Source organism: Argiope bruennichi, chromosome X2 (assembly GCF_947563725.1).
Source record: "Argiope bruennichi chromosome X2, qqArgBrue1.1, whole genome shotgun sequence".
Taxonomy (NCBI): domain Eukaryota; kingdom Metazoa; phylum Arthropoda; class Arachnida; order Araneae; family Araneidae; genus Argiope; species Argiope bruennichi.
In genome coordinates, this window is record NC_079163.1 from 112623680 (window position 1) to 112650354 (window position 26675).

At 27.2% G+C, this 26675-nt stretch overlaps 1 protein-coding gene across 5 annotated transcripts in view; it reads right to left on the reverse strand.

Moving 5' to 3' along the window:
* LOC129960913 (homeobox protein dve-1-like) overlaps window positions 1-4605 on the reverse strand; it is a 175084-nt gene extending 170479 nt beyond the window's left edge. For 2 of the 5 annotated variants that reach the window (XM_056074641.1, XM_056074640.1), the window contains exon 1: window positions 4362-4605. In XM_056074641.1, the coding sequence (XP_055930616.1) occupies window positions 4362-4481 (120 nt within the window). In that variant the 5' untranslated portion in view covers window positions 4482-4605. The remainder of the gene's footprint in view (window positions 1-4361) is intronic. The other 3 variants (XM_056074642.1, XM_056074643.1, XM_056074644.1) reach the window with 3 other exon arrangements.
* Between the last annotated feature and the right edge of the window lie 22070 nt (window positions 4606-26675).

Below are 26675 nucleotides of genomic sequence, written 5' to 3' on the forward strand. Positions count from 1 at the left end.
GACTGAATCCAAAACTTATCAATATGAAATTGGAAAAAATACCAATTTTTGACAAAAAAAAAAAATTAAGCTAGATATTTAATAGAAATGCATACATATACAAAAACAAAATTTTAAACATGCATCTAAAAAATATTACACTTCCTGTATTAAAATCATATTTATCCATTTTATTCTTGCCATTTTTCATAAAAACAATGGTATGAAATGAAGATGTAAATGGATTACAGAAACATAGATTGGCACAAAGAAGGAGAAATAACTTTGAGCTTGATACAAGAGGTTGTGCCAATTGATGTACATAACAAAACTTAATTTAATTACATATTTTTTTTTTAATTTTAATAAATCAACCAGCAAGTTCTGATAATCATGAATTTAGATTCTTTAGTTCTTAAAAAATGAAAGACAAACTTATAAAGACTAAAATGTACTGTCGTTTAACAGGCAAAAACAATAATGTTTGCAACAATTAAGTTCAAACCATATATAATAAAAACTATCACTATAAAATTCAGAGCTATAATGAACTGACTCAATCTGTTTTTAGAGATTTTTAATCTAGTATATTAATAGAAGAATTGCTACTTGTAAATTACCACTTCATAGGTTTTTCTAAACAAATGATATTGTTTTTATACAACTTACATTCAATAAAATATCAAAAATTCATTTTCAGACAAGTTAAAAATAGCATCCTTTGACAAAAAAATACTCAAAAATAACAGCTCTACCTTATATTATGCACAAATTTTTACAATCATTTAACAATAATAAAGAACTAAAATATTGATTTTAAAAAATAACTAGTACATAGCACTAGCATAAACATAAAAGCATTAATGCATTGACATGATCTCTAAATAAGGAAACCTGTTAATGTAATTGCTTTGATACATGCATAAGAAGAAATATGATTTTAATTCAATTAAAGTATCAGACAATTAAAAGAAAATTTAGCATCAAAAATATAAAATTAAAAATTACAGACTCGCACAGAAAAGACCAAAAAGAATTATTATATAAAAAACTTTTTTAAAAAACAATGATTATGATGTCATTAAAATTACGCATACAGAATAAATAAATAAGGTTAAAAATGCATATTTAAACATGCTAAAAGTAGCAAAACCTACCCAAGCAAAAACAAATAAAAAATATTTTAGCTTAAAGTAGCAGGAATTATTATTTGAACAGAAATAGAATGCAATATAGAAAAAGTAAAGAATTCAAAAGTAGGGTTTTTAATCAAGAGTACAAAATTAGTAATATTTGATTTATGGAAGATATCTCAAAAGGAGGAACATTCCCTATGAAAAATCTATCAAATACATCCACAAAAATAACTTGTTCAATTTTCATAAATAAACAAACTATACTGTATCTTCAGATAGTATTTTTTGGTCAATAAAATGAAAAGTAGTATGCAAACCAATCTGATATAAGGATATTTAATATTAAATATACAATTCAAAAAATAGAGCAATAAATATGTAAATTGAAGCCAAATTTAAACTAAAAGAATTTTTGAAAAAAAAATTCAAATATATTATGTTTACATAAGGATTTTAGAAACTGCAGGGTGCTTGAAAGAATATTCAACAGAAACAAATTATCTTGGACATAAAATCTTGTCTAAAAAATATTGAGAAGTTACATCAAATACAGACACTCTTAAAGATTTTAATGCATACTTCAAAATTAAATCAAGTAACAAAATCTAGCTATGGGATAGAAAGAAATATTCATTTCTTGGCATTAACTTAATTCAAAAATAAGTACTGAATAATAAAGCATGCATAATTATTAGCTACACTTTATTTTATACATCAACAGGACCGAGAAATTAGACATTGCTTTATATCTTTATTGCAGTCTTATCAGTGTAATGTAATTTTGTGCTTTGATTTTATTCGCAAGAACCATTTACTCGAACATGTTAAGCTTCCAAAATTTCAATATCAGATCTCCAATGTTCTCAAATTTGATTTCATTCAGTGGAAAATCTGAATACCCACATTCAATTCACTCGCAAATCAACAGCCCACACAAACTCTGCATTAGAATATTTTGATTGCATAGAAATTTTTTTGCAATTTTACAGTTTTTTTTAGTTACTTTTATATTTAAGAATTTTTCATAAAAAATATAACGAAATTAAATTTCTTGAAAATGATATAAAATTAAATCTTATTTCAGTTTGTCACAATATTTGTTACTTAGAAACTGCTCGCATAGATTGAATAAAAATAGATTTTTTAAAAATCCAGCTCTAAAGATGGTACATATCATTTGCATTGCCTATCGAGCCTGACAATCAATAACAGCAGATAATAAGCAAGTGTATGAATAAGAAACTTCACACATTTTATAAAGAAATTTGAAAATTCTGATACAGATTATTCGATAAAAAATATCAATTCATACTACGTTAAAGAAAATATAGAGTAATTTTATATGTAGACATATGTGCAAATTTTTAAATATCTCACAAGAATAGTTAAATCATGAATCCCAATTGAATAAAAAAATAAATACGAAGTTATGACACTGCTTTCTTCAAAATTTTAAATCTTCAGGAATGAAAGAAGCAAGGCTTAAATATAAATAAAACAAAAAGAATGAAAATGTGAATTATTAAAATATTGAGAGGAATGAGAATATCAAATTCCATCACATTTGTTTCAAACAAGGCTTTTAAATTAAAATTAACCTAATCTGAAAATATAAACTGGCAGGAAGAAACTTTAATTTTTTGCTTACACTGTGTGTTAATTAATAGAAAACAGCTTTTAGATGATCCGAGTACATCAATATTAACAGTAATACTGAATATCAAATTATATAAAACAGCCTTGAATTCTGTTTCAACACCTACAAATATTAATTTAAAACAGAATATTTCGCAATGAAGTTTCCAACATAAACATTGAAAAGATAATTTCAGCTTACACACAGAAAATTTGAAATTGCATCCTCAAAACAGAAAAGTTATGGAAGAAAAAAAAGTAAGATATACATCTCCCTAGAAGGAAGTCTTAGTGAGAAAAATAATATCAGAGATAACCAGTTAAAAATATTTTTCTTGTTGTTTGCTTGTTTATAGTAAATCTATTTTTATAAATTTTATCTATAGTACAAATAACACTAAAGTCTAAACATAAGATGAAGAAAATGGATAAAATTTTTATTAACTAATAGATGCTATTAGATTCAAAATAAGAATATGAAGACTGATTACAAAAGAATAATTCTTCTACTACAATAATTAATAATAAAAAGGAATATGTCCCCAAGATAGAAAAAAATTGATTATTAATTTAAAATTATCATACATTATTTAATATCATATCTATATTTTTAGAACTAATTACTCCCATCAATATTATAGCTAATGTCAATATTTCTTATTCAACCAGCATGTATTATTATGATAATTAACTCAAAGAATATTTATTAAAAATAAAACTCATAATCTATGTTCTATTCCTAAAATCCAGTAAATAAAAAGTCTTACTATTCAGAAATATATCGTATTTGTCCAAGAGAATATGTATCTGAAATTAATCTATCAATCACAAAATATTTGCATTTAATTCTACTTACTAGATCGAAAGTAAAAATAACAACTATTGAATTTATAATGCTGACAATCAGATGACGGCAATACATTTATAAAAATAAAGGCCAAACAATAACAACAGGAATTGTAGTGCATTCGATATCAGAATTAAACTTCCGTTAAAAGTTTCTGCTTTATGTTTTTAAACAGAAAAATTATGGAAGAGCGGGTCAGACGTCGTCTCCGGCACTCGCCAGTAGCAGACGACATTGTGTTGCAACGGAGTTAAGAATGTAAACAATGAAAACCGACTACAAGTACTACTCAAACAAACTCATCAATTGCAACAAATTTCTTTTCTAAACTAGCAGGCAATGTAACAACTAGTTTTTGATCGAAGACTAGCTGTTTTGTATGTGTATTATTTTAATTTGAGCCGAGAGTAGCTGACCTTGACAGTTCACGTCTACATGTTTCTAGTCTAACCCTTTCAAATTGAATATTAAATTATTATTCGTTCTTTGTGTTTTAAAAGAACAGATATAAGATTAATCAGCAACATCTGAAATTTATTAAACAAACCAAAATTAATCAGCGATTTCATGCAAGGAAATAATACATGCAAGTCAGTCAATCTACTGGCATTTTAAAGGAAAAGGATAAGTCGCATGTGTTAAATACAGAAAGTTAACAATTAAAGAAATGATTAAATCTATTATAAAAGTTTAGTATCTCAGACTTAAATGCTTTCAGTGATTGATATTGAAAGCATATCGCCCAAACAGATAAGTTGACACACCTGGAAGCTACTGAAAGCTGTCCCACTAACCTGCGTTTCTGCAGCTTCAGTCAAGGGGGTTTGGGTGTTGAATGCGACCCATGCTTCTGCAAAGGTTTCCATAGCTGACTGGAAATCCATTGCACCGGGCCTGAAGAGTTATCGCATGGAATGTTTACATTGACCACGAGGAATCTGCGTCCTACCCTAACCCTTCAACACTCTACGAGTATTTCGAATCATGACGCCTTGTTGACTGAGAACCGTATCATGAGTTCCCGTACTAAACGCATGTTCAAGTGATAAATAGTTCCATAAGGAAATTAAATTTGTGTTCTTCAAAACTTCTTCACAGCTAAGAAAAAAGTCCTGACAATTTTATATAGATTATTTTTATTATATATTTAATTTTTGAAGTTATTTATAGAAAAAAGAAAAAGTAAATACATGTGATCAGCTGAATGAAGCGCAAGGATACAATCGTAACGAAGAGAGCAGGCTCGTATCTATGACCCGCCCTCTAGTGGAGGTGGATTACTGTGCCTACAGCTAAATGTCTGCGCATCTCGTGTGAGGGTTGCAATATTTTGAATAATTTTCGAACTTGGCGAATCAAAATTTGACCAAAAATTAAATAGAAAAAAATGAAGCTCTCTACAAAAAATGAAAGCGAAATTATTTAATTCACTTTTAAGCATCATAATATCATTTTTTTAGACAGTCAAAGTTCCGCTCAGAAAGTATCGAGTAAAGCGAAAGCGGTAGGTTTCGTTTTTTCTCACTTTCTCTTATCTCCTATAGTTTGTTTATTCGACTTCTCTCGATATGCCTGTTGAGAGTTTTTGCGTTCAGGGAATTTTCTGCGAGTTCAACTGGGAAGCGCGCGAAAATGCAGCTGCCTCTACATAAAAAGGTATATTAAAGATAAATATCAAAATTTGTAATGTGAATAATGATTCAGATTTCTTCTGGTAAATAAAAAAATAATATATTTTTTATTAGAGCGACTTCGTGACTTTCATTGAAATTGACTTATTAATAATGTTGAGAAAATACTTCTTGTAAGTGCTTCAACAATATTTTTAAAGATATTTGGATACATTGATCGGTAAGAATACTTTGAATATGTTTTTATTCATCCCCATTAATGTAATAGTAAATTAATTAAGAACAAATGCCATGAAAATTTTCCAAACGCAAGATTTTGTAATAATTGATTTGTGTACTACCAGGATCTCAAACATTTAAAATGGTTTTAATTTTAGAGTCATCCATATTCATTTATTTGAAATAGGATGCTGAAGTTGATTTCATCAAATGACAGTTAACGTTCAGAATTAATAAATAGTTCTTAGAATTTATATACCGAATGTAGTTATCATCGTAAAGTTCTCTTTGAATAAATCTCGAAAAATCTTCATCTACAGCTTTTTCAATGCACAATATTACTAAATTTAATATAATTTTATAAAATTCAGATGATGACTACGTGAAGCAAATGAGTAAACATCGGCGCTCATTATAAAAAAAAAGTAACATTTTTTCGACGAAGATTATAAAAATTTGAAAATTAGCCTACATTCGTATTGCACCCGAAAAGAGAACCAGTTTTACCATCAGGTGACAATTGGCGATCGTTTAACAATGGAGCGCTTATCTATCAAACGAATGACCATATATTCGTCGGACTTCTGTTTCTCCACACCTACTCCCTGCCGTAATAAGTATTCGATTAGTGCATGTATTTTACTATAATTATATCATTAAGTATATTGATGAATTATTGATGTTTAAAATGCTTTGATGAATATTACGGAAAATTGTTTTGCCTTTTAGAAAATTATATATGTTTCATTAAATTAATAGAACAGTAAAAATTTACATTAAACGTTTTTATATTAAGTTTTTTTGTGTTCAGCTGTGCATATGAATATGCAAGTACTTATATTTGGGGGAGGGGCATTTCCGCTCTTCTTTTTCCATAGAAGTGCTAGGTACCCTTGAACCGATCCTGTCCGGAAACAGTGGCGTGCTAAAGATCAATCTCACCCGGAGTACCGTTTGTTCTCTTCTCGCTCGATATGTGACGATAAAACGTGAAACTAATGCACAAATAATGCTGTCTTCCCGGCCTTTCAACAGGCTGGCGGCGCCGGGACATTTATAACCTCTTTGCCCAGTCGCATCGCCACTTTCCGTAGAAAACCAGATTAACTCTCTCGCCTACCGCTTTCACTAAAATGCGCAGTTTTAAATTCTATATAAACTTGTAAAATTTCTTTCAAATGCTAAGGTTTTATTTTTGATTTAATAATTATTAAATTTTAAAAAAAGTAAAGTTATGAGCATGACTATGGGGCAAGATCAATTGTAAAGGTAAGCTGTGCCGGAAATTCATGAAGAAAGCATGTAGAAAACATGCTAATGCTATTTGAATTTATTTTTATTTCAATAATGAAAACAATTTCAGTTCATTTTACATTAATTTATAAGAATATTTATGACATTAGAAATTTTTAGAAAGGAACCTTTGATTTGAAAATATAATTTTGGATTTAAATTTCATTGAGAATTTTTAAAAAAACATAAATGAAAAGTTAGTGTGTTAAATTCTATTCTTTCAAATTAAAAAAAAAATGCTTAAGTATTAAATAATATTAGTGCATCTAAATATTAGCATCTAATTTCAAAACATTTCAACTAAATCTACTAAGTCTTGCCAATCACAGTTATTGCCGTGAATCATTAAGTAAGGCTTCATTCTTTTCAGTTCTATTTTTATATATATATTTACTTTTAGAATTTAAAGTCGTATATTTTAGATAAATTTCCCGTGATAGAATATAGGTTTCATAAAGGAAGGATATAATTGAGACCAAAATCTCTCGCACTCTCGCTCGCTCGTTCTCCTTCTCTCTTTGTCTACCCATGATCGCGTTTCGATGGCATCACTTTGTTTGGGAAGTGAGGAACTAACTCTGCTAAAATTTTTATTATTTCAGGACGATTTTATATTATTTGATGTTTCGATTTCATTTCCCGTTTTTTTAAATAAAAGCCCAAAATTTAACTAATCAAATCAATCAAAGCAGTTTTTCTAAATTAGATTTCATTTTATTTCACTTAATATGAAGTCAGCTGAATAACTGTATTTAATACTATTTGATTTCACGGTTGTTGGTGAAAAAATCAAAGTCGTAAAGATTGTTAGACTCGAATCTCGTTATAACGACGAGTATTCACAAAATCTAAGAAGGAAGTTTTACCGTTCTTGATAAGTAATCGCCCAGATGATAGATTATTTTTGATGTAATCGTTTTTCAAGGATATATCAGGATCTTTGTATTGCTACACTATCAGATCAAGAAATAAGAAAAAGAATGAATAATATTTCAGTTATTAGGGAATGATCATCTGATTGCATCTACAAAGAGTCATCTAACCTCATATGAATGTCTATGAAACATTTTGTATTGGTTTATTTGAAAACATTTTATTTGTGAAGGGTTACAGAACCACCTTCTAGCACCAATAATCTTAGCAAAATTTAGGAAATTAATTAAAACAGATTTTTCGTTTTTGAGTTTCTAGTTGAAATTCATAAGAACAACATAAATTGCAGCTTCATAATTACATATATTTAAATCTTTCCGAGTAGCGTAACATAAAATGCAACTAATTTTTTTAGTGGAAAAATTAAGGTTTTGAAGCGAAAATAAGGAATGGATAAACTAAAGAAAATCAAGCACTTAAAGCTGAATTGTTTGAAGATATTTAAGATAATTTATTTCGTCCTCCCGAAATTAATTTATATAAATGCCAGTATTATGATGTATATTATTTAACACCGCACTATGATAAAAAAAAAATTATAAATACAGCATCACTTGAAGACAGATATTTTGCTGGTGATAATTTTTCAAAATTCAAACGACTTTCCTGAAATCGTTTCTATTTTTGTTAATTGACAAATATTTCTCTTGCTCTGTTGATTCCTACAGTTATATTTTAATTAGAAATAGCATAATGGATTTCATTTTAAATTTTAAGAAATCTGATTGTGTAAATTGGATAATTTTTCAAAAAATGTTCACTTTTTTCTTCTAATTTCGAATTTGTTGCTCAAATGTGCGTATCAAAATTAACAGATCTTTATTTAATAATTTATGTTTGAGTTTTTGTTTTAAAGTTTAAAATCTCCAGAAAACTCGAGGTGAGCAGTCTAATAAAAATAAAGACATGACATTTATTTTTTAAAAATAATTTACAAAAATGTAAATGAAAAATATCTATATATATTCAGACCTAAATAAATGTCCTGAATCTTTTAATGAACATTAACAATTAAAATTTGATAAACGGCATTGATAACATATGATAATCAAAAAATTTATAAACATTTTCTTTTGAGTTAATATTTACCAAAAAAAGTAGAGAGCGAACAATAAACTGGTGTTAAAGATGTGTTAAGAAATTATTTTTAAATAATTTTTCCAATTTTAGAAATTAAACAAAATTTTTGACATTGACATGCAAACGAATTTTTTTATCTTATATAATTTATCTTAAAATTAACAAATTTCTCTATTTAATGTTTTAAATGGTATTAAAAAAATTGCCTTTACTCTGTGAATATAAACACTTTTCAAATGTTATTTTTCGAGCAATTTTTTGTTATGCTCGTTCAAATATTGTAAACGATTTAAAAATACCTTATTAAATTTCATACCGTTTCAAAGTTTGGAAAGTGGTAATTGAAAAATTTCTTTGATGCACAAACTAAATTTTTCTAAAATGTAATTTCCAAATTTTAAAAATAGAAAAAAAAAATTATCAACTAAGCATATGTTTGAAAAAAGTACTAATTTTGTAATCTTTAATATTATTTTATTTATTCGTTTGCTTCAAATAATTGAAAAATGTATTAGATAACTAAAAAATGTTTCACCGGTAATCTTACCTCATCTCAAGCATCAATAATATCACGCTTACATTTTTAAATATATCATCGTAGTAGAGGTAAATGCACCCAATCAGATTTATAAGACATGTGCAAAAACTGAAACGAGTAATATTGGTATTAAAACTGAGTAAATACATAGGAAATACTGGATGAAAAGCTATCACAATAGCTTCTCAGTCATCCGCCCATTATAAATGAATGGCAGGTCATGGGAAAGATAGATAGAAGTTTTGCAAATTCTCCCTTCATACCCACCTATACCAATTAAAATCCTTTTTACTATACCTAATCCGAGTTTTATTCATATATTTGGATTTCTTGTTTTCTACTTTATAAATAATTACCATGTACTGCCCTGCAAACTTTAATTTTTTATTATAGAAAAAGGAAATACAAATATTATATAATGATAAATGTCATGATGTATAATTTAATTCCAAGAAACATAAAATCATGCTGACTAGAAAGTATGAATATAGACTCGTTTAAAATGAACAAAACACTAAAAAATAAACGCTTAACTCTTTTACTGATTTTATTACGAAGAATTATTTTTTGATCTCGCTTCGATAATGTGGAGATCGGGTAGTAGCGAATCGGATAGTCTACTGTATTAAAATGCAACTTGCTTAATTTGTTTTTGATTCTGACTTTTTAGAATGGAAATAATTTTAAGTTTGAGGCGAATGAATGGTACTAGATTTTTTTTAAAAAAATTTAATGGTAAATATGGCGACATTCAAAAAATTAATAATACCTTTAACATATGTTTTAAAAATAATAATTCTGTGGTTTTAAAAATATAGAAAATAATTCGAATTTAAAGTTAAGACATATTTGTATTAATAGCATTAATTTAAAATTCAAAATTCAACTTAGGAAAAACTTGTTGGTAAAGATAGGTATGATCTTTTCTTTGTCGTTTTTTCGGCAAAAATGATATTTTTAGATAGAAATATAACATTTCCTTGATAGATGATATGATGTTTAGCTTTTGTGCCGAACATAAACGAATGATCAATTTCTGTTTGATTCGTTAATTTTGATTTTACAAATATCAGCTTTACCTTGATAATAAAGCGAAATTAAGTTCTAAGACTGGAATAATGTAAATCAATTTTTCTTTTTGAAAGTGACTAATTATTGCTTTTTTCAAATCTTTTTTCAAGAACTATTTTTAGAAATAAACTCCGTGAGGTGTTTGAATAAATTTAGGCTAAAAAAGAGAATTTCTAATTTTAATTTCAGTCTTTTTCTCGGAGCCCTACGGAATTTTCACATCGGCTTTGAAGTTTCAAATTGTTAAAAATTATCCTCTGCATCAAACTGACTAACTTCAGTGACTTAAATTTTTCAAATAGTGTGAACAAGAGAAATATGAGTGATCTTCAGTGATCGAAAAATCAAAGAATTTTATTCTAGAAATTGAGATATCCCACTTATTTATATCATGGACTGAAATTCGATGTTTTTAAATATAAAATAAGGAATTGCTAAATAAAAGGATGAAAATAAACAGAATAACGATCTAAAGCTTTCGTATGAAACACGAACCGTTGGTTCGAATATTTAAGTAAACATTTAGTAAAATTACTTGCAGAATTGTTTACACAGCTTTGAAAAGGAGGAAAATCGTTTTATTAAGCATCGTTTTATAAATAGAAAATCAAATGCTTTGAAAAAGAATCAGTTTTCCTTTCATGTAATTACTCATATCAAAATATCCATGATAGAACGATATACTGAAAAGTTTTTTAACTGTTTTGAATGAATTACTAAGTTTCAATGAGCAATATTTATCCCAATCTCTGTATGGTAAAATTAAATCCCCACTAATAACAAAAGTAACTAGATATGCCTGGTTGTTGGCCTTTAATAAATTAGACCGTTGAATGTAAAGCGATCAAAATTGACATAGGTATGTTTTATAAAATCGGAATATGCATCTTGGTGCGATTTTTAAAAATTTTAATTCTAATTTCAGTTAATAAAAAAAGTAAGCAGAATAAAGGAGTTTTCATGCAGTAGTTTTCGAAATTTTATTGTCCCAAAATGATTTTCTTAAAAATCTAGAATTTATATTTTCAAGACATTTTTACCAAAAATTTCAGTTTATGTAAAGTTATAGAAAGAAAGTGAATGTTTTTTTTATATATATTTTAGATACTAAGATTTTTTTTCTGTTTGTGTGTATGTGATTCAAAACATTAATTAAATGTTATTTCTGGATTATATTTGCCATATGATACATTTTATATGCACTTGAATTTTTTAAATGATTGCCTTGTCTTCTATAGATATATATTTAATTATGCTTTTGATAAGGAATTGCTTATTTTTAGAGTGAAAAGATCGATAGCTATTGACTTCTGTTATTCATTTTTGCATTATTTCCTTAAATCTGTACTTTCTAATAAGTATATTAATACAATTACTCTAATAGTCAGTTATATGATTTTGATAGTTACAAGCATTATTATATCTCGTATACATTTTTTTTATTCAAAAAGAAAGGTGAAAAGATTATTTTACAACTACAGAATCTTAGAGGTTTTTCCTGTACGTGTATATAATAGTAAGGGTATATATAAAAGTATGTTAATTTATATTTAAGGATTATATTTGACATGCAATGTATTTTGAATATGGATGTATGATTCAGATGGTTATCATGAGTTTTATATTTTCTTGATATGTTTTGTTGTATAGTTCATAAGAAAATTGCAAATTGTGCTTATTTTTAGGGTAAAAAATCTGTAGCAATTAATTATTTATTCATTTATATGCGATATTTATCTAAAAAACGTAATTATTGTAATTTATAGTTATGAATGACCAAAATTTTAAAAATCTTCACTTACTCTTACATAGAGTCTCATGGACAAAGGCATAGATAACTTTTTATCAAAGAAATGTGCCTAACACTTTAACAGTTGCGTTTAAAAAACTTAAATCATTAATTTCAATTAGCGCAAACATTTAACGTTGTTCTATTCTGTCCATGAGTCAATATTTACCTCAAATACTAGTACGTTTTCTGTACACTGTTTACTTTTGTATATTACCATTCATTTCTTGATCTTTTTGACAAATTAATGGTTCCAATAAAAAAAAAACCCTTAAAAATTGCATAATGAAAGTTGAATCACATAAATAAATTATTGCTATTGATAAAATGACACTGGTGACTGCTGATTATAAATAAATTTAGATAAATTGAAAAAAAATATCAGAAGTCCTTTTTCCTTTCGGGATAAATAAATATATTTTTACTTAGCACTTAATTCACAATATTTATTTAAAATCCTTTAATGATGGATTTAAATTATTAATCAGAGATTAGCTATTGTACTCAGTTTTATTTACTATGCCTTATTTTACAATATCTGAAGTAGGTGTAAAAATGCCAAAAAATAGCTTCTTTTTTTTCCCATTATTATCATTCTATTTACTGCAAACGTATTCTAATGAAACCTTAAAATGTGCGAGGATTCCTTTTTCAAGCTGCTTACATGACACCCATAAAAGTGCTCATCCTTTAAAAAGTAAAATGGATTCTTCTAACCCTCGAACTTTGACATGTTGCGGAAATGTAGAGTGGATCATCGGCTTTGAGCTGTCACCTTCACCGACCATATCTAAAAAATAGGCAAGCGATGCAGTTTTGCTTTTCTTAATATGAAAATGTAAAATTTATCTTATTCGTAACACAGGATTGTTTATCTCTCTCTGTATAGGAACTTTTCGATATTTTTTCCCTAACGTTACGCGCATTCACGTTATGCAAGTCCATTGTATTTCTTTTTGCGTGACTGAATTCAAACATAACAAATGTAATTGAGAAAGCAGTGTAAACAAATGCAATAATTATAAACAGTATATACTCTTATCAAACTTCCAGCAACTTCTTAGGCATAATTTTAGTTATGGTGCATCCTTTTAGCAGTTACTTAACAGAATTTTTTTCAAAAACTAATTGTTATAAATTTGAAGTGTAGTGATCTGATATTTAAAACTAACTGGATGCAATCATTCCAATTTGCTACCAACTACCATTTTCTGGATTTTGGGTATACTAATTTAAATAGTATTTAGAAATCCATAGTTTATAATGTAGAAGTGAACTAAATTCGCACAATGTACAATAGATTACTTTTAATTAACTAACTATTTTTGAAACAACAGAGCATTGTAACATTTTTAGAGTTTACGAAAACTTTAAATTTAAAGTACTGAAATTCGCTCCTTGTTGCATAACTCCGTTCACTAACAGATTTCAGTCTAAAAATTCTTAGTCTCTTAGAATTGTTTTCGATTTTAAAAAATAAAACCATATTTTAAAATTTCAGTTTGTTTACATGTCAATCTTATTTTAAATCGGTTTCTTCTCGAGGAATATCCTTTCAGTTTAAATGATAAAGAAACAATTTTTGTATTGTGTTTTTAATAGGCAAAATCTAAGTAAATTCATAAAATAGCATAAATCTGATTTAATCTTTTACAAAAAGTATTTAGCATTCAAACGGTCTCAAATCGAAGGTGCTTTGAATCTTAAGCAGGAAAAAAAAATGTATTAAAAATTATTTATTTATTTATTTTTGTTGAATTAAGAATAAAAACCAATTACATGCTTCATTATAATTATTTTTCTAGTAAATTCTAACTTTTTCCATTGTGTTTTAATACATTCCAGGCTAAATATTTGAAACGCTATCTCATATTAAAAAAAAAGGATTTTCAAACAATGTATTTTCTAAATTACACTGAAGTATCTATTTTCTTACATTAAATTTGTAAGCATTCCTTGACAAATTTTATATGTATTACTGTTTATTTTTATGTTCATATTATTAGTATATTTTATATATATTAAATGTAATACTCATTTAAGTAAATTAAAAATTACTATTTAATGTTTCAGTATTTTTAAGCTTTTATTGTTATGCATATTCTGTCTACTTATAATTGATTGATACGGATTTATAAACTATTCATTTATCCAAATTTCTGATGGAAATATAATTTAATCAATTAAATAATTACTTAAATCAGAATTCCTTAAACTATGGATCGCAAAGAATGTGATAAAATCTTTCAAAGAATTTGGCCTTCTCAAATTCGTCAGTATTTATACTCGTGAATACTTCTGAACATAATCTTGATTCAAATGTTTCCATTGACGTTTTATAAATAATAATTTTAAATTGTCTTTTTTTTTTTTTGTATTTAACATAATCGAATGCTAAATTTCGTGTATATCTTTTTTTGTGATTCGAAAGATATAAAGATTCTACTTCTAAATTAATCCAAATGTAAATGTATATTTCTGTTTTACTTAGTTTCCTATTACATTTCTGAGTAAATATATAGCAATATACATGACATGCAAAGAAAAAAAAGTTACCCACTCTCTTTACCTAGCCATAGGTTATGAATTTATTTTTCAAGAAATCTATCTTTTTCTGTAACAAATAGATGAGCAAGATAATCTTCTTGAATATATGCTTTTCATAAGTTGTTTTCATTGTCGAATAATTTCTACATTATGTAACATTCAAAAGTTAATCTCTTACTTTCTTTTCCTTTCTTTTGTTTTGATGCTGTGTGCACATCATCTTCACTCTGTGGTTTTTATGCTTAGCAGTAAACGCACGATGACAACGCTTCAGTAAACATCGATAATACATTGTAATACTATAAAAGCAATGGAAAAATTTAGATTACACACATTTGTGGTAAGAAAAATGATGTAAGATCCATAATGTGTTTAAAATTCAAATTATAGTATTAAGCATTATAGTAAAAGTATTAAAATAAATGGAACTTCCAAATGTCTAATATCCAAAAAGTTGAATATTTAACTGGAATATTGACTAACCATATTTCGTTTTTTTTTTTTTTTTTTTGGAATTTCAAAATGCGGAAGGGGATTTCTTCTCATCAGTAGAGGTTAGCGGGAGTTATTTTGCAAAAATACGTTTTCAAATTATTAGTTTCCATCTGAAAAACATTTTTATTTTGTTTTATATCAAAATTTATATCAATTTCCAAAGCAATTAATTGATATAAAACTATATAAATTAGTTACATTTGCTTTTAAGTAATTATATGTGATGCGTTTTTGTTATAGGTTGCCACAAAATGTGTTAATAGTTCCGATTGCTACATCAAAATTTTCTGTTTTGATGTATAGAGTTTATGACTTGCGACATTTTGATGTAAAAGTAATGATACCGTAAAATAATAATGGCTGTAAAATACCAACATAGTTTAGTTTTATTAACTTTTCCATTTTGCAGCAATGATGATGATGCGTCCGCGTTACCACGGAAAGGAGGTGTAGTAGCGTCTGAGGGTAAAGACACCTGAACACCAGGGGGCAGAAGTCTGACTTCTAGCTCATATGAAGATGACACTCACTTGCACAACCCCTTTTTATAGGAGGGCTCTTTCATACACCTCAGATAGAGCACAAGGGAGGAACAATCATGCCCGTACCAGGGCTCGAACCCGGGACGCCCAGTTCACGGGGTAGAAGCTCTAACCCTAGGCCACGACGCCGGCATTTTGCAGCAATGCTAGAATTAAATAAGTACGGATCTCACAGTTTTGAACCTTGACCAAATGAAGAGGATGGTTGCTGAACGAGTAGCCTCATCATTTAAGCTTCACGCTACACCAGTAAAGGACATTTGATTTTCAGCGGCAAATTTAATGAGTTCAAATAGTTGGTAGAAATGTGATGAAATCCCCCTGTGAACCATCAGGCTTTAAGTCGATACTGACCGCCAAAGCCATAGTAGCCATAGCCATTTTAATCAATGCTAAAATAAATGTTATTTAAAATTGTGTAAAAAGAAGAAAATATTGCGAATGTTTATTTATTGTATTAAAATTATTATTTATACTTTATAATACAGAGACGAATAAATTCAGTTTTAAAATAATATCTGAAATTTAAAGATAAAAACAACCAGTTATTAAAAATGATTCTGCTGTTCTCCTGAGATCTTCTTTATTAAATCAAGCAAACTCCACTTTTTGGATGTAAAAAAACTTATTTAAAATTTATGCTCATGGAGTAATTATAAATTTTATTTGCAGATATCTGATTTTCTGATTGATAAATATTGTTGTAATCAGTTTTCCTGTTGTGCATATACCTTTCAAATTTAATTATTGTGTGTAATATTTACATTGTTTATTTTTTGACTATAAAGAAACTATAAATAATAACTAAACCTAATTATAATTTTTAGTTATTTCATATCTTGCAAGTTAAATTTTTTTTAAAAAAATTACTCAGAATGAACCAGCATCTTGTAAAGCAAAACTATAAAATTTCGGAAAAGGCTTAACATGTTATTAATTTTTTGGTTAAAAAAATATTAAAACTTTATTTTTCTCATAGTAAAATCCTTTTGAGAAAGCTATAAATATTACAATTAACGTCAAATTTAAATCCACACATAATAGAATTAATTTCAGCTTTATCAATGTATAATATTGTAAAAATATTGCAGAAAGAAGAAAAGTACATTTTTTAACATACTTTTATGTAATGAATGAAAATAGAGGCTTATAACCAACTAAACTTGCATAAGATAAAAAAGGGATTTAAAAAAAAACGAGAATTATGCACTTCCTGTTCTTAAAAATATGAATCTATGTTTGTCATATCACCATTGTAGAAAAATGCCATCTCATATAGTGGAAAATTTTCATTATCATCTTAAGTGCTCTCGTGATATTGAATCATATAGACGAATCAAAACTTTAGTAGGATGAGATAGAGTTAAAAGAACACTGATTCAAATTCTCTTTTTTCTCTTTTACCAGGGGGTTCGATTAGTCCACATAAAAAGGTAAATGAACGTGCGTTTGAATAGATATCATCGTGTGCTTGTACTAGTTGCTCATTTGCGTTTCTTTTCGCCTAGTACCCATAGAGTAGAAATATATGTGTACTAGTAGATCTATACTAGTACCAAAGTGGGATAATTTCCCTTGAAAGGTCATCCAGAGTGACTTTTCTTTCGTCTCCTCCAAGGTTACATCAATTTTCTCCTCTGGTAGTATAACAACGTAGAAACTGCCAGGTTTTCTTTTTGCCATATTTTTGTCAACAAATGACCATGTGTGTATGTGTGCGTGTGTATGTGTGTGGTCATTCTTTTCACTTTCTTGTAAATTTTACGTAGGAAGTCAGCATGCTCCTTTACTATATATTTTTGATTCCAGTTTGAGAAATATTAAAATTCTACTTTTAAAGTAAAGAAGAGTCATTAAACCTCTAACTGCAAAATTTTTTAATAAATGTTTAGATACAACGTCTGAAAGCACATTCAAATACTTTTCAAACAGTCGAATTATTATTTATATGCAATGTTATAATAATATAATGCAATAACATTATAATGGTATAATGACATACTAATAAGAAGTAAGCACACTAGTCCGCATTAGTTAAGGTATGTAGCAATTTTCTCTTTTACCATAAGTATTTGACCATTGGTCCAACTGTTATAAAATTTTGCATTAATTTTGTATGCAAAACAACATGCTGATGGGTTGAAGTTCCTTTATTACATATTTTTGATACCGCTTTGAGAAATATTAAAATTCTACATTTAAAGTAGAAAAGAATGATTAACACTCTAGCTGCAGAATTTTTTTTTAACTCTGCAGCTTGCATTTCAATATGTTTACAAGCTGATCCAAATATTTTCAAAATGATCGAATTTGTTATTTATATGTAACGCTATAGTATAAATGTTGCTATATACGCAGTTAAATGCTATAATAATAAGAGATAAATGCATTTACCCATGGAGATCGTAAAATGCAGAAGAAAATAGACTCTCTTTCAAATCATGCATATGGTGAAATACAAAGCTTAACGATTAATAATGAAGATTTTAAAGATATATTTTTGTAATGGAAAAGATAAATTTTCACCCTGAAAATGTCTTTGATTTGTATAAAAATTATTTTTTTATGCAAGAGATTATAATTGGTACTTAAGATATTTTTTTTAATTGTGAGGGGAAACTTTTTTTTCTCAAGTTTCATATGAAATAAAAAGTATAATAAAGTGTGCTGATAATTAGGGTTATTAATTTTTAGTTGTAAGAACTGTCAAATTCAAACTAATCTTTAAATCCATTTCCAAATGGATAGAAAAACGATAGCGAATTTTATATGTTTTAAAAATTAAGGAAGGTATGGAGAAAAAAAATGAGAAATAAGATCTAGCAAAATATATTCACTCTATTGCGTTTAAAATGAATGTTTTTTTTCTTTTATTTTTCTTGCCAATATATTAGCCAGTTTATGTTCCTTGATAAAAATAATCCTGTAGTAGAAAATGAATTATTTACTAGTGTTATTTTTAAAGCATAATCTTCGAAGTTTTAATTTTTCAAGAATGAAAACAAAATTTAGTTATTCTCACATAACGTATATTTGAGATGAGATATGTTCGTGAAAATTAATATTTTAAAAGTTGAGCATATATTATATGATCGATATTTCTGTAAACAAAAGGAGGATTTTTAAAAATCCTCTTGAAATGCTTATGCCCTTGGTGTTATATTTTGTTAAAAAGTCATGTGATTCATTTTTCCAGGTTACAAATTGCATAGAGAAAAAGATTGAACAGCTTAAAAGAACCATCTCAAGTGAAATAAGAAAATTCGATTTTCAAATCATTTTCAAAAAATCGTGTTTCATTTTTTAAATAAAAGATCTGAATTTCATTATTAACACGTCATTTTTTTAAAATCTTGTAAACGATCTCATATTTTGAAAATAGACTCACGCATTTTGAAACATTTCGATTTGTGGTTCAGTATTACCGTATGTTTAGAATAATAGCGTATATAAGCATTCTAATATGCTAAAGAGAATATAAATTAAATTTAAAACAGATATAAAAATGTTTCCTTAAACGCGTTTTATAATCATCTGCAGAAAGGTTATCTATATTCGAAAATTTCAAATGAGCTGAAGCACTTAATCGTTAACATGCTGCTTTTATATGCATGTCAGGATTTGTATTTTATTTTTTATTATTATTTAGCTTGATTTATTTTTCCTATTTGTAACTTTAGTTTTATTGTATCATCATCCTCCTGAAGTGCTGAAGTTTAAAAATTCGGTGTACTTTTGTATTCACCAGAACGATGCGCTTTTTTATAATCGGAAATTATTAGTTTATGGATTATTTTAATTAAATTTTAGTTCCATACGAGTGGCCCCATCTGGTAAAGAATTTGAGAAAAAAAATGATTTCACGCTTCTATAATTTTTATTGCAATGAATTAGCCAAAGTTCAAAAAATGGAAAGTAATCAAATAAAAAAATATCTACTTTTATCTTTAAAATATTAACTTCAATTACTTTCTATTTTATTTAAAATCATTAAGTAAAAACATTTTTTAATTACTTTAAGCATTTACATATTAATAAAAATGTGATTTTAAGAATTACTTTTACTAAATTTATTAAACGCCGATTTTTAAATAGATTATTTGATTTTGGAACAGTCTTAAGTTTAAGATAGGGTTTTTGAAGTGCGGACTTAATGTGCATTTTAATTTTTATGAAAAACAGGTGAAGTGGAAAAAATAAAATTCAACGTTTAAATATTTAAATTTTATTTTTAAAATTTTTTGTTTGTAATATTTTTTATCAATTATTGACGATAAAAGAATTTATCATAGATATAAAAGTTCCTATAAAAGAGCTAAAATCATTAAGTTCTATATATGAAAGCTCTATAATCTTGTGATAAAGTCTTGGTTCTTTAGCCCGAATATAGCGGATTCAAGTCCCAGTTCCATGAAACTTAAACCTTATTTCACGGCTTGATAACATTAAATGTGATCGGTGGGGTGTGAAAATTTATAAAAAAGAGTGTCGGATTAGGTTGTCTGATCACTTGGTCACGGTTTAAAAAGACTCATGTTATTTTAATACTTAATACATCTAAGTATTGAAAATTTTAAAATTTCTTCATTCAGTTATTTTGATAATTAAACTAATAAATATTAATTCTTAATGCACAGCATTCCGAAATTTAAAAAATTAACTCTTTGCACTCGGATAGAGACTTTCACTCACCATTCAAGACGGTGCATCATTTTGACGTTTTATTTATTTGATTGTTAAAAATACCTGTAGGGTATTAAGAATATGCAAATTAATTAAACGGGAGAATTCCACTTAAAACAATTACATAGTTTTATTTTTCGAAGCAATAAATCTTTGTATTAGATTAATAATTATGCATCGAATTACTTTTCCGAGTAAAAAGGGTAAAATATTTGTTTGAAAAGTATTCTCAAGTCAGTAATTACATGTTTTTTTCTGAAACTATATGGAAGAGCTAACATTATTTTAAACCGGTAGTTATTTTACAGAAGTTCTAATTCGTGTGAGCGTCACGCGCTTTTCTTAATTTTTTTATTTCTTTCACATAATTTTGACATAAATACTTTATCTGTAAACTTTATCGCATCATGTAAGAAATAATCTATAAGCAATCCAAATCCCAGAATCAAAAATCCTTCTTAAAAGCAGTTAAGAATTTAAAAAAAAAAAATCTTTCCTTCGATAAAAATAAATTCTATCCTGTTTCGAATGGTTTAAATGAGAAGATCAAAAAAATATAACTGAATCCTATCAACCAAGGGATTTTAAATTACAAATCAACTGTTTCACCATGTAAATAAAAAGTTGAGAAAGGAATTGACTTTTTAGAGATTTGTATGAAATATATGTTATGCTCTGAGGGAGAGGGAGGAGTCGCCTTAAAGATTATGAACCGTAAAATGCTAGCATTTAAGATGGCTCAACAAATTTTGGTTTTTGAAGAAAAAGAGATTCTTCGCTTTCGTTTTCAGTTTTGAGAGGAATGAACAGATTAAAAAACAAAACTAAAAGATTAACGTATTTCAAATGTGAGTGGGGCTCAGAGCTTTGCATCGAATGCGTGAAAGATCTTTAATTAGTGGAGCAGATAACTTCTTAAAAAGAAAAAATGGCTATTTTTTTTATTGAGTTGTTTACACAATTGAATTAAAAGTGGAATGTGGCTTAGCTCTAGTTTCTTTTAAAATAATTTAATTTTATGGAAACTTTAAATCTTTCAATGATATACGAGATAATATTTTTACGGGATTATTTTTATGACTAACATTTTTGTTTCTTAAATTGTTTTTCGAGCTGCATTGTCAATTTGATTTGTTTATTGTGGAGAATTGTCTTTTATATTTAAGGGCGTAGTGGGTTAAAGCACGGCAAGACCAAGGAATATAAATAAGAAAATGTACCTTATAGATGGAACTCTGTTTCCTTTGCCAGCATTATTTTATAGAACTTTACATGTTTTAGCTATGATTTGCTCATTACAGTCTAGCTGGCTGCTGAAGGAATCTGATAGATTTCCTCCTAAACACAAATGTAGGCCAGTTTTCCCGAAAGTCCTTCAGAAAGACACTCTACTCGCATATATCAGAGCTAAATCAGATTTCTACCTGAGTTGGCACCTAAACACTTCAAAGGCAAGATGATATTTTTCATCTCTATCATAAGACCTTAACTCGTGCACTTAGTATACTATAACAAGAGAGTTCAGAGCCGCCAATTCTATATTTGAGTTACATAAAGTACGCTGTTTTTCAACTAAGTGATTAATTCCAAGTACATAAGAAAATATTTGCATACTCCATTAAGCAAAAATCTACCATATCTTTAGTAACGATTCATCCATAACTTGCCAATAAAATTGCATTCAAAATAATATTATTTACACACAAACTTATGGATACATCGGATTTTTCAATATTGATTAACAGCAGCGAATGCAATGTATATGACTTTAAAATAAAATTGAATACTGAAAAAAAGAAGAATTTTATATTTAAAAGATCCAAATAAGAATTTAACATTTAAAAAATGTAGTTAAAGATGTTTTTGGCAAAAAAAAAGAAAGAAAAAAAAAACGTTTTTATTAATGTATTAACAAACCGGATATTTTTTTTATAATTTTTTTCTTTTCTTTTTTTTAAGATCTGTTGTTTCCTATACTAACTACCTGGTGGAACCACTGGTATGGAATTAAAATTTAAATAATGATTAAATGATAACTAAATTCCGATATTATTAAAATAGTATATTATCATCAAGAATAAGTGTACAAAATTTCAATTCTATGATATATCATGAAGTGTGAGTGAAAAATCAATTACAAAATTGCATCTTAACTAACATGAAACAATTCAAGTTAAATAAACGAAAGTTTATAAAAGGAAAGCAACAACTGTATATTTAAAAGAAGATGTAAACATATTTTAAACAATAGGTAAAAAATTGTTTACTGAAAATAAGTAAAGAGATTTATACAAAGTCGTTTTCACTGTGCGCTACTTACATAAAGTAATTTCCTTTGTGTTTAAATGTAGATACAAAAATGGCACATTTAAAAAGAAGAAACAAGAATTACACAATTAAAAAAACGGAGAAATTATTTAATTGCAATTAATTTTATCTCTAGCAATACAGGAACATTTCTACAAGTTATTTTGTATTTGCAGTAAACAGAAACTAAAATGTACATTTCTTTGTATGTATTGGGAACAAGAAGTCTGTTCATGTATCAAGATAATCACTGGGAAAAATGGTCTCTGAATTCTGAATATGAATGAAATGTCATTTTTCGACCAAAGTGAGATATTTCATAGTTACGAGTCCTTTAGTGACAAGAAAGGTAGATAAAAAAAGTTCGTCAATCTAACTGGAGAATGTTTATGATAATTAAGTTCTGTAAATGTTTAAGTAGTGTACTGTAATTCAAACCATACAAGTTCACAAAGTTTCAAAAATATTGCGGATCAGAAAATGAATAGAAAATCGCTTTCAAAATTCATCTTTACAAACAGGAAACTACTGAGGACAAATAAAAGTCTCTATAAACAAAACGATGACTCATATATTCAGAACGATTATTAATAAATGTTAGTTTTCTTTGACATTGATGTTTTGGCATAATTTATAGGAATGTAAATGTCTGAGTGATATTCATAATTCTACATACATTTGTAAAACACTTAATTATTTATCAACGCTAGTAAGATTTTGTAATAAATACGTTGCATACATTTTTAGAAAGAATGCAAAGTATGCCATTATGTTTGAGCAATATATTCATTTTTTTCATTCTTACCTCTAATAGTCAATTGAGATGCAGAATTTTATTTAGCATCAGGTTCATTGTGCTGCTAGTGATGACTAAGTAAATAATCTTTCTAAAGGTTCAAAAGTCCTGTATTTTAAAAAAAATCTGCTTTATTTCTAAGAAAAATTAATTTAAGCTGGCTATATTTTTATTGATTTTAGTGACAAGATATTATTCTTCATGAGTTTAATTCTTTATTGTTTTGCTTATTGTTTCAAAAGCTAGTGAATCATTTGCGCCACTGATTTTATCATAATGTTTTATTACTACTATTAATAATCTGCTATTTATATACAAAATATGCTAAACAATTAAAATTTCACGTGAAAAACAGTATTTTCATATTAATTATCGAAATTGATTCGAAGCAAGTTCAAAAAGGCGCCATTATAATAAAAATATCGTTAAATTTATATCGTAACTTTAGCACCAATTACCAAAACTTTTGCATGATTTCGTAGATTTTATAAATTTGACTGATTTTATATATGAATTACTAGTTAAAATAGCTGAAACAACTTTTTATAGGAATTATAAATTCTTCTATTCATTTAGTTTTGTTAAACACGAGAAATTGAAATGCAATAAGTACGTGTTGACGTAAAAAAATTCTGTTGTAAATAAAACAATATGTGGTTGAAAGCTAATAAAATTATTAAATACTTTCGGGATATTTATTTTCAAGCCAAAATTCATTTTGAAAAGTTTCAGTTACAATTATTGTTTATTACATTTGTATGAAATGCTGTATCGTTAACATTTTTTAGCTTATAAGAGCATTTAACCCTCTAAATTTCTGGAGTATTTAATTTTTCAGTTAAAGCTAAAACTACTTTTTAAATTTGAATTGTTGACTTTTTTGAAAGATTTTTAGCAGCATTTAAGTGTAAGATTTGTTTTTATTTCTGTTAACTGATAGGAAATCCAAGAGCAATCCTTTTTCTTCCCCATTACTATGTTACAATTAAACACGATAATTCAAGTAAAATAAGTTGACAAAAATACTAATTCCTAGTATTCTGTGTCGTTTTAAGTATATATTAATTTATGTCTTTTTTTATCAACAGTGTAATAAACAGCAATACAGATTCACTCACTACAGCTTTCTTGCAAACAATATACCTTTGCAACAAAACAACATTTACAAATGCTCCGAAGTTGAACGAAAGTTGAGGCCGACGAAAATCGTATTTATCGCACCGACAAAAGTTCATTTGGGGGGAAGAATTTGTGCAAGTCGGATTCTAGTTTCACATATGCATGCGTATGAAATTTCATTAATTAGAGGCATACACAACGACATTTCATACTTAATTCATTTTAATTATGCAAGAAAAGCTCAGCATTTAAACCATATTTATAAAATTAAAGAACTTGTATTATTATCCTCATATTCAATTAAAGACTTCGGTATCCTCTTTAAGATTGAACTTGGTTTTTCGCAACATATTGATTCCTTGGTGTTCAGAACCGATCGTAGGAGAACCGTCTAGGAGTTCTCAAACGTAAAAGTAGGGAATTTTCGATGAAATTGCCCTGAAGATTTTATATTATGCTCATGTTAGGCCTTGTCTGGAATATTGTAGCATTATTTGGTTTCAAAATTCAAAGTATTTAAATCAGCTTTTTGCGGTATTTGTTTTACAAGAAAAATGGATTTTACTCTTAAGATATATCTTCTTCTTGTCTGCGTGATATGTTTAATTTGCCTAGTTTGTGTTGTAGATGAAGTATTTCTTGTGTTCCTTTCTTTTATAAGGTTATCAATGGTTTGATCAATTGCGCTGATATTCTAAACTGTACCAGTAAGATCTTTAAGAAACCCTAGTACTTTTTCAAGCATTCATTCTAACTGCAACTATATTGAAAGGTTCATTTTGTATAAATTTTATAAGATTTTTAAAGGGATGTGTGAGGAACTCTACATTCATCATATGACTCCTAGCGTTTTTATAGCGACTTGTTCTCAACTTTTATCTTCGTGACCGTACTTCTTTTTTATTGACTTTATTACTTTTTTAATGCTCGACTACGCATTATTTTTTAACTACATGTACTGTGATATTTATGTGTACACATATTTCTGTATTGGTATTGTGCTTGTGTGTGTTTTACTTTTTGGCCCTTGATAGTAGTTTACATTTTTATTTATATATGATTTAGAATTCTATAATTCTTTATTCTATGCTGTTCCTTTGTTCTGAGTGTTCGATTTTTTTTTTTTTTTTTTTTTTTTTTGTGTGGCAGGTTTTCCTCAACTGTTTTTTATTAATGCACTCTGTGAATGGAGTCAATCTCTGTAGTGTGCTTATTTCAAATAAATAAATAAATAACTGTACAAAATTAATATAAAAGAGTAAAAATTACATGAGTGCTATGTTTTAAATGCTAATGGTTTTATAAAACCATAATAAATGCGAAGAATTTACCAGCAAAAATTTAGCATTTCAACAAAGGATTATCCAGTTGCTTTTATTTCATTTGTAATTTCAAAGTTTTGTTTCTTATCATTTACAAACTGTGCTCATACGTGTAAATATTACTCTTATACTATAGTCTAAAATGTTTGCACTTATTACTAAACTACTTTATATAATATTTGATTTTTACTTTTGCATTCGTTTTTTCCCCTTTCTATCCCATTTTCTATATCCTCCTCTTTTAATAACTTTCACTCTTAATTTTGTGTGCGTATATGTGTGTTATTTTTTTCTTTTGAGTTTGTATTTACGTTTCTTTGAAACGTTGAAGTTTTGACTTCTCTGTGATATTCCGTTTTTAGTGATTTATGTGTTTGCTTGCATGCTGGTATTTGTGTTTTGTCTTATTTTTCTTTTTACGTGTATCTTGTATTTATATTTTGTTCTATTTTGTTGGCTTTCATCAATTTCTTTTATTTTGTTTTTCATTTCCTTTTAACTTTTGTTTGGTATTTTGTGTTCCAAGTATAAATTGTTTGTGTACTTACTTTTGTAAGCCTTATGTTGCATATACATTATGATGCCCGAGGAGTATTTTATTTTTAATTATAGTTACAAATAAATAAATTTTTTCATTAATTCTAAAAATTATCAGGGATTTGAGAGGCTTTTCTTACTTGTGTAAAATTTCATTCCAATAATAAATTAACAAT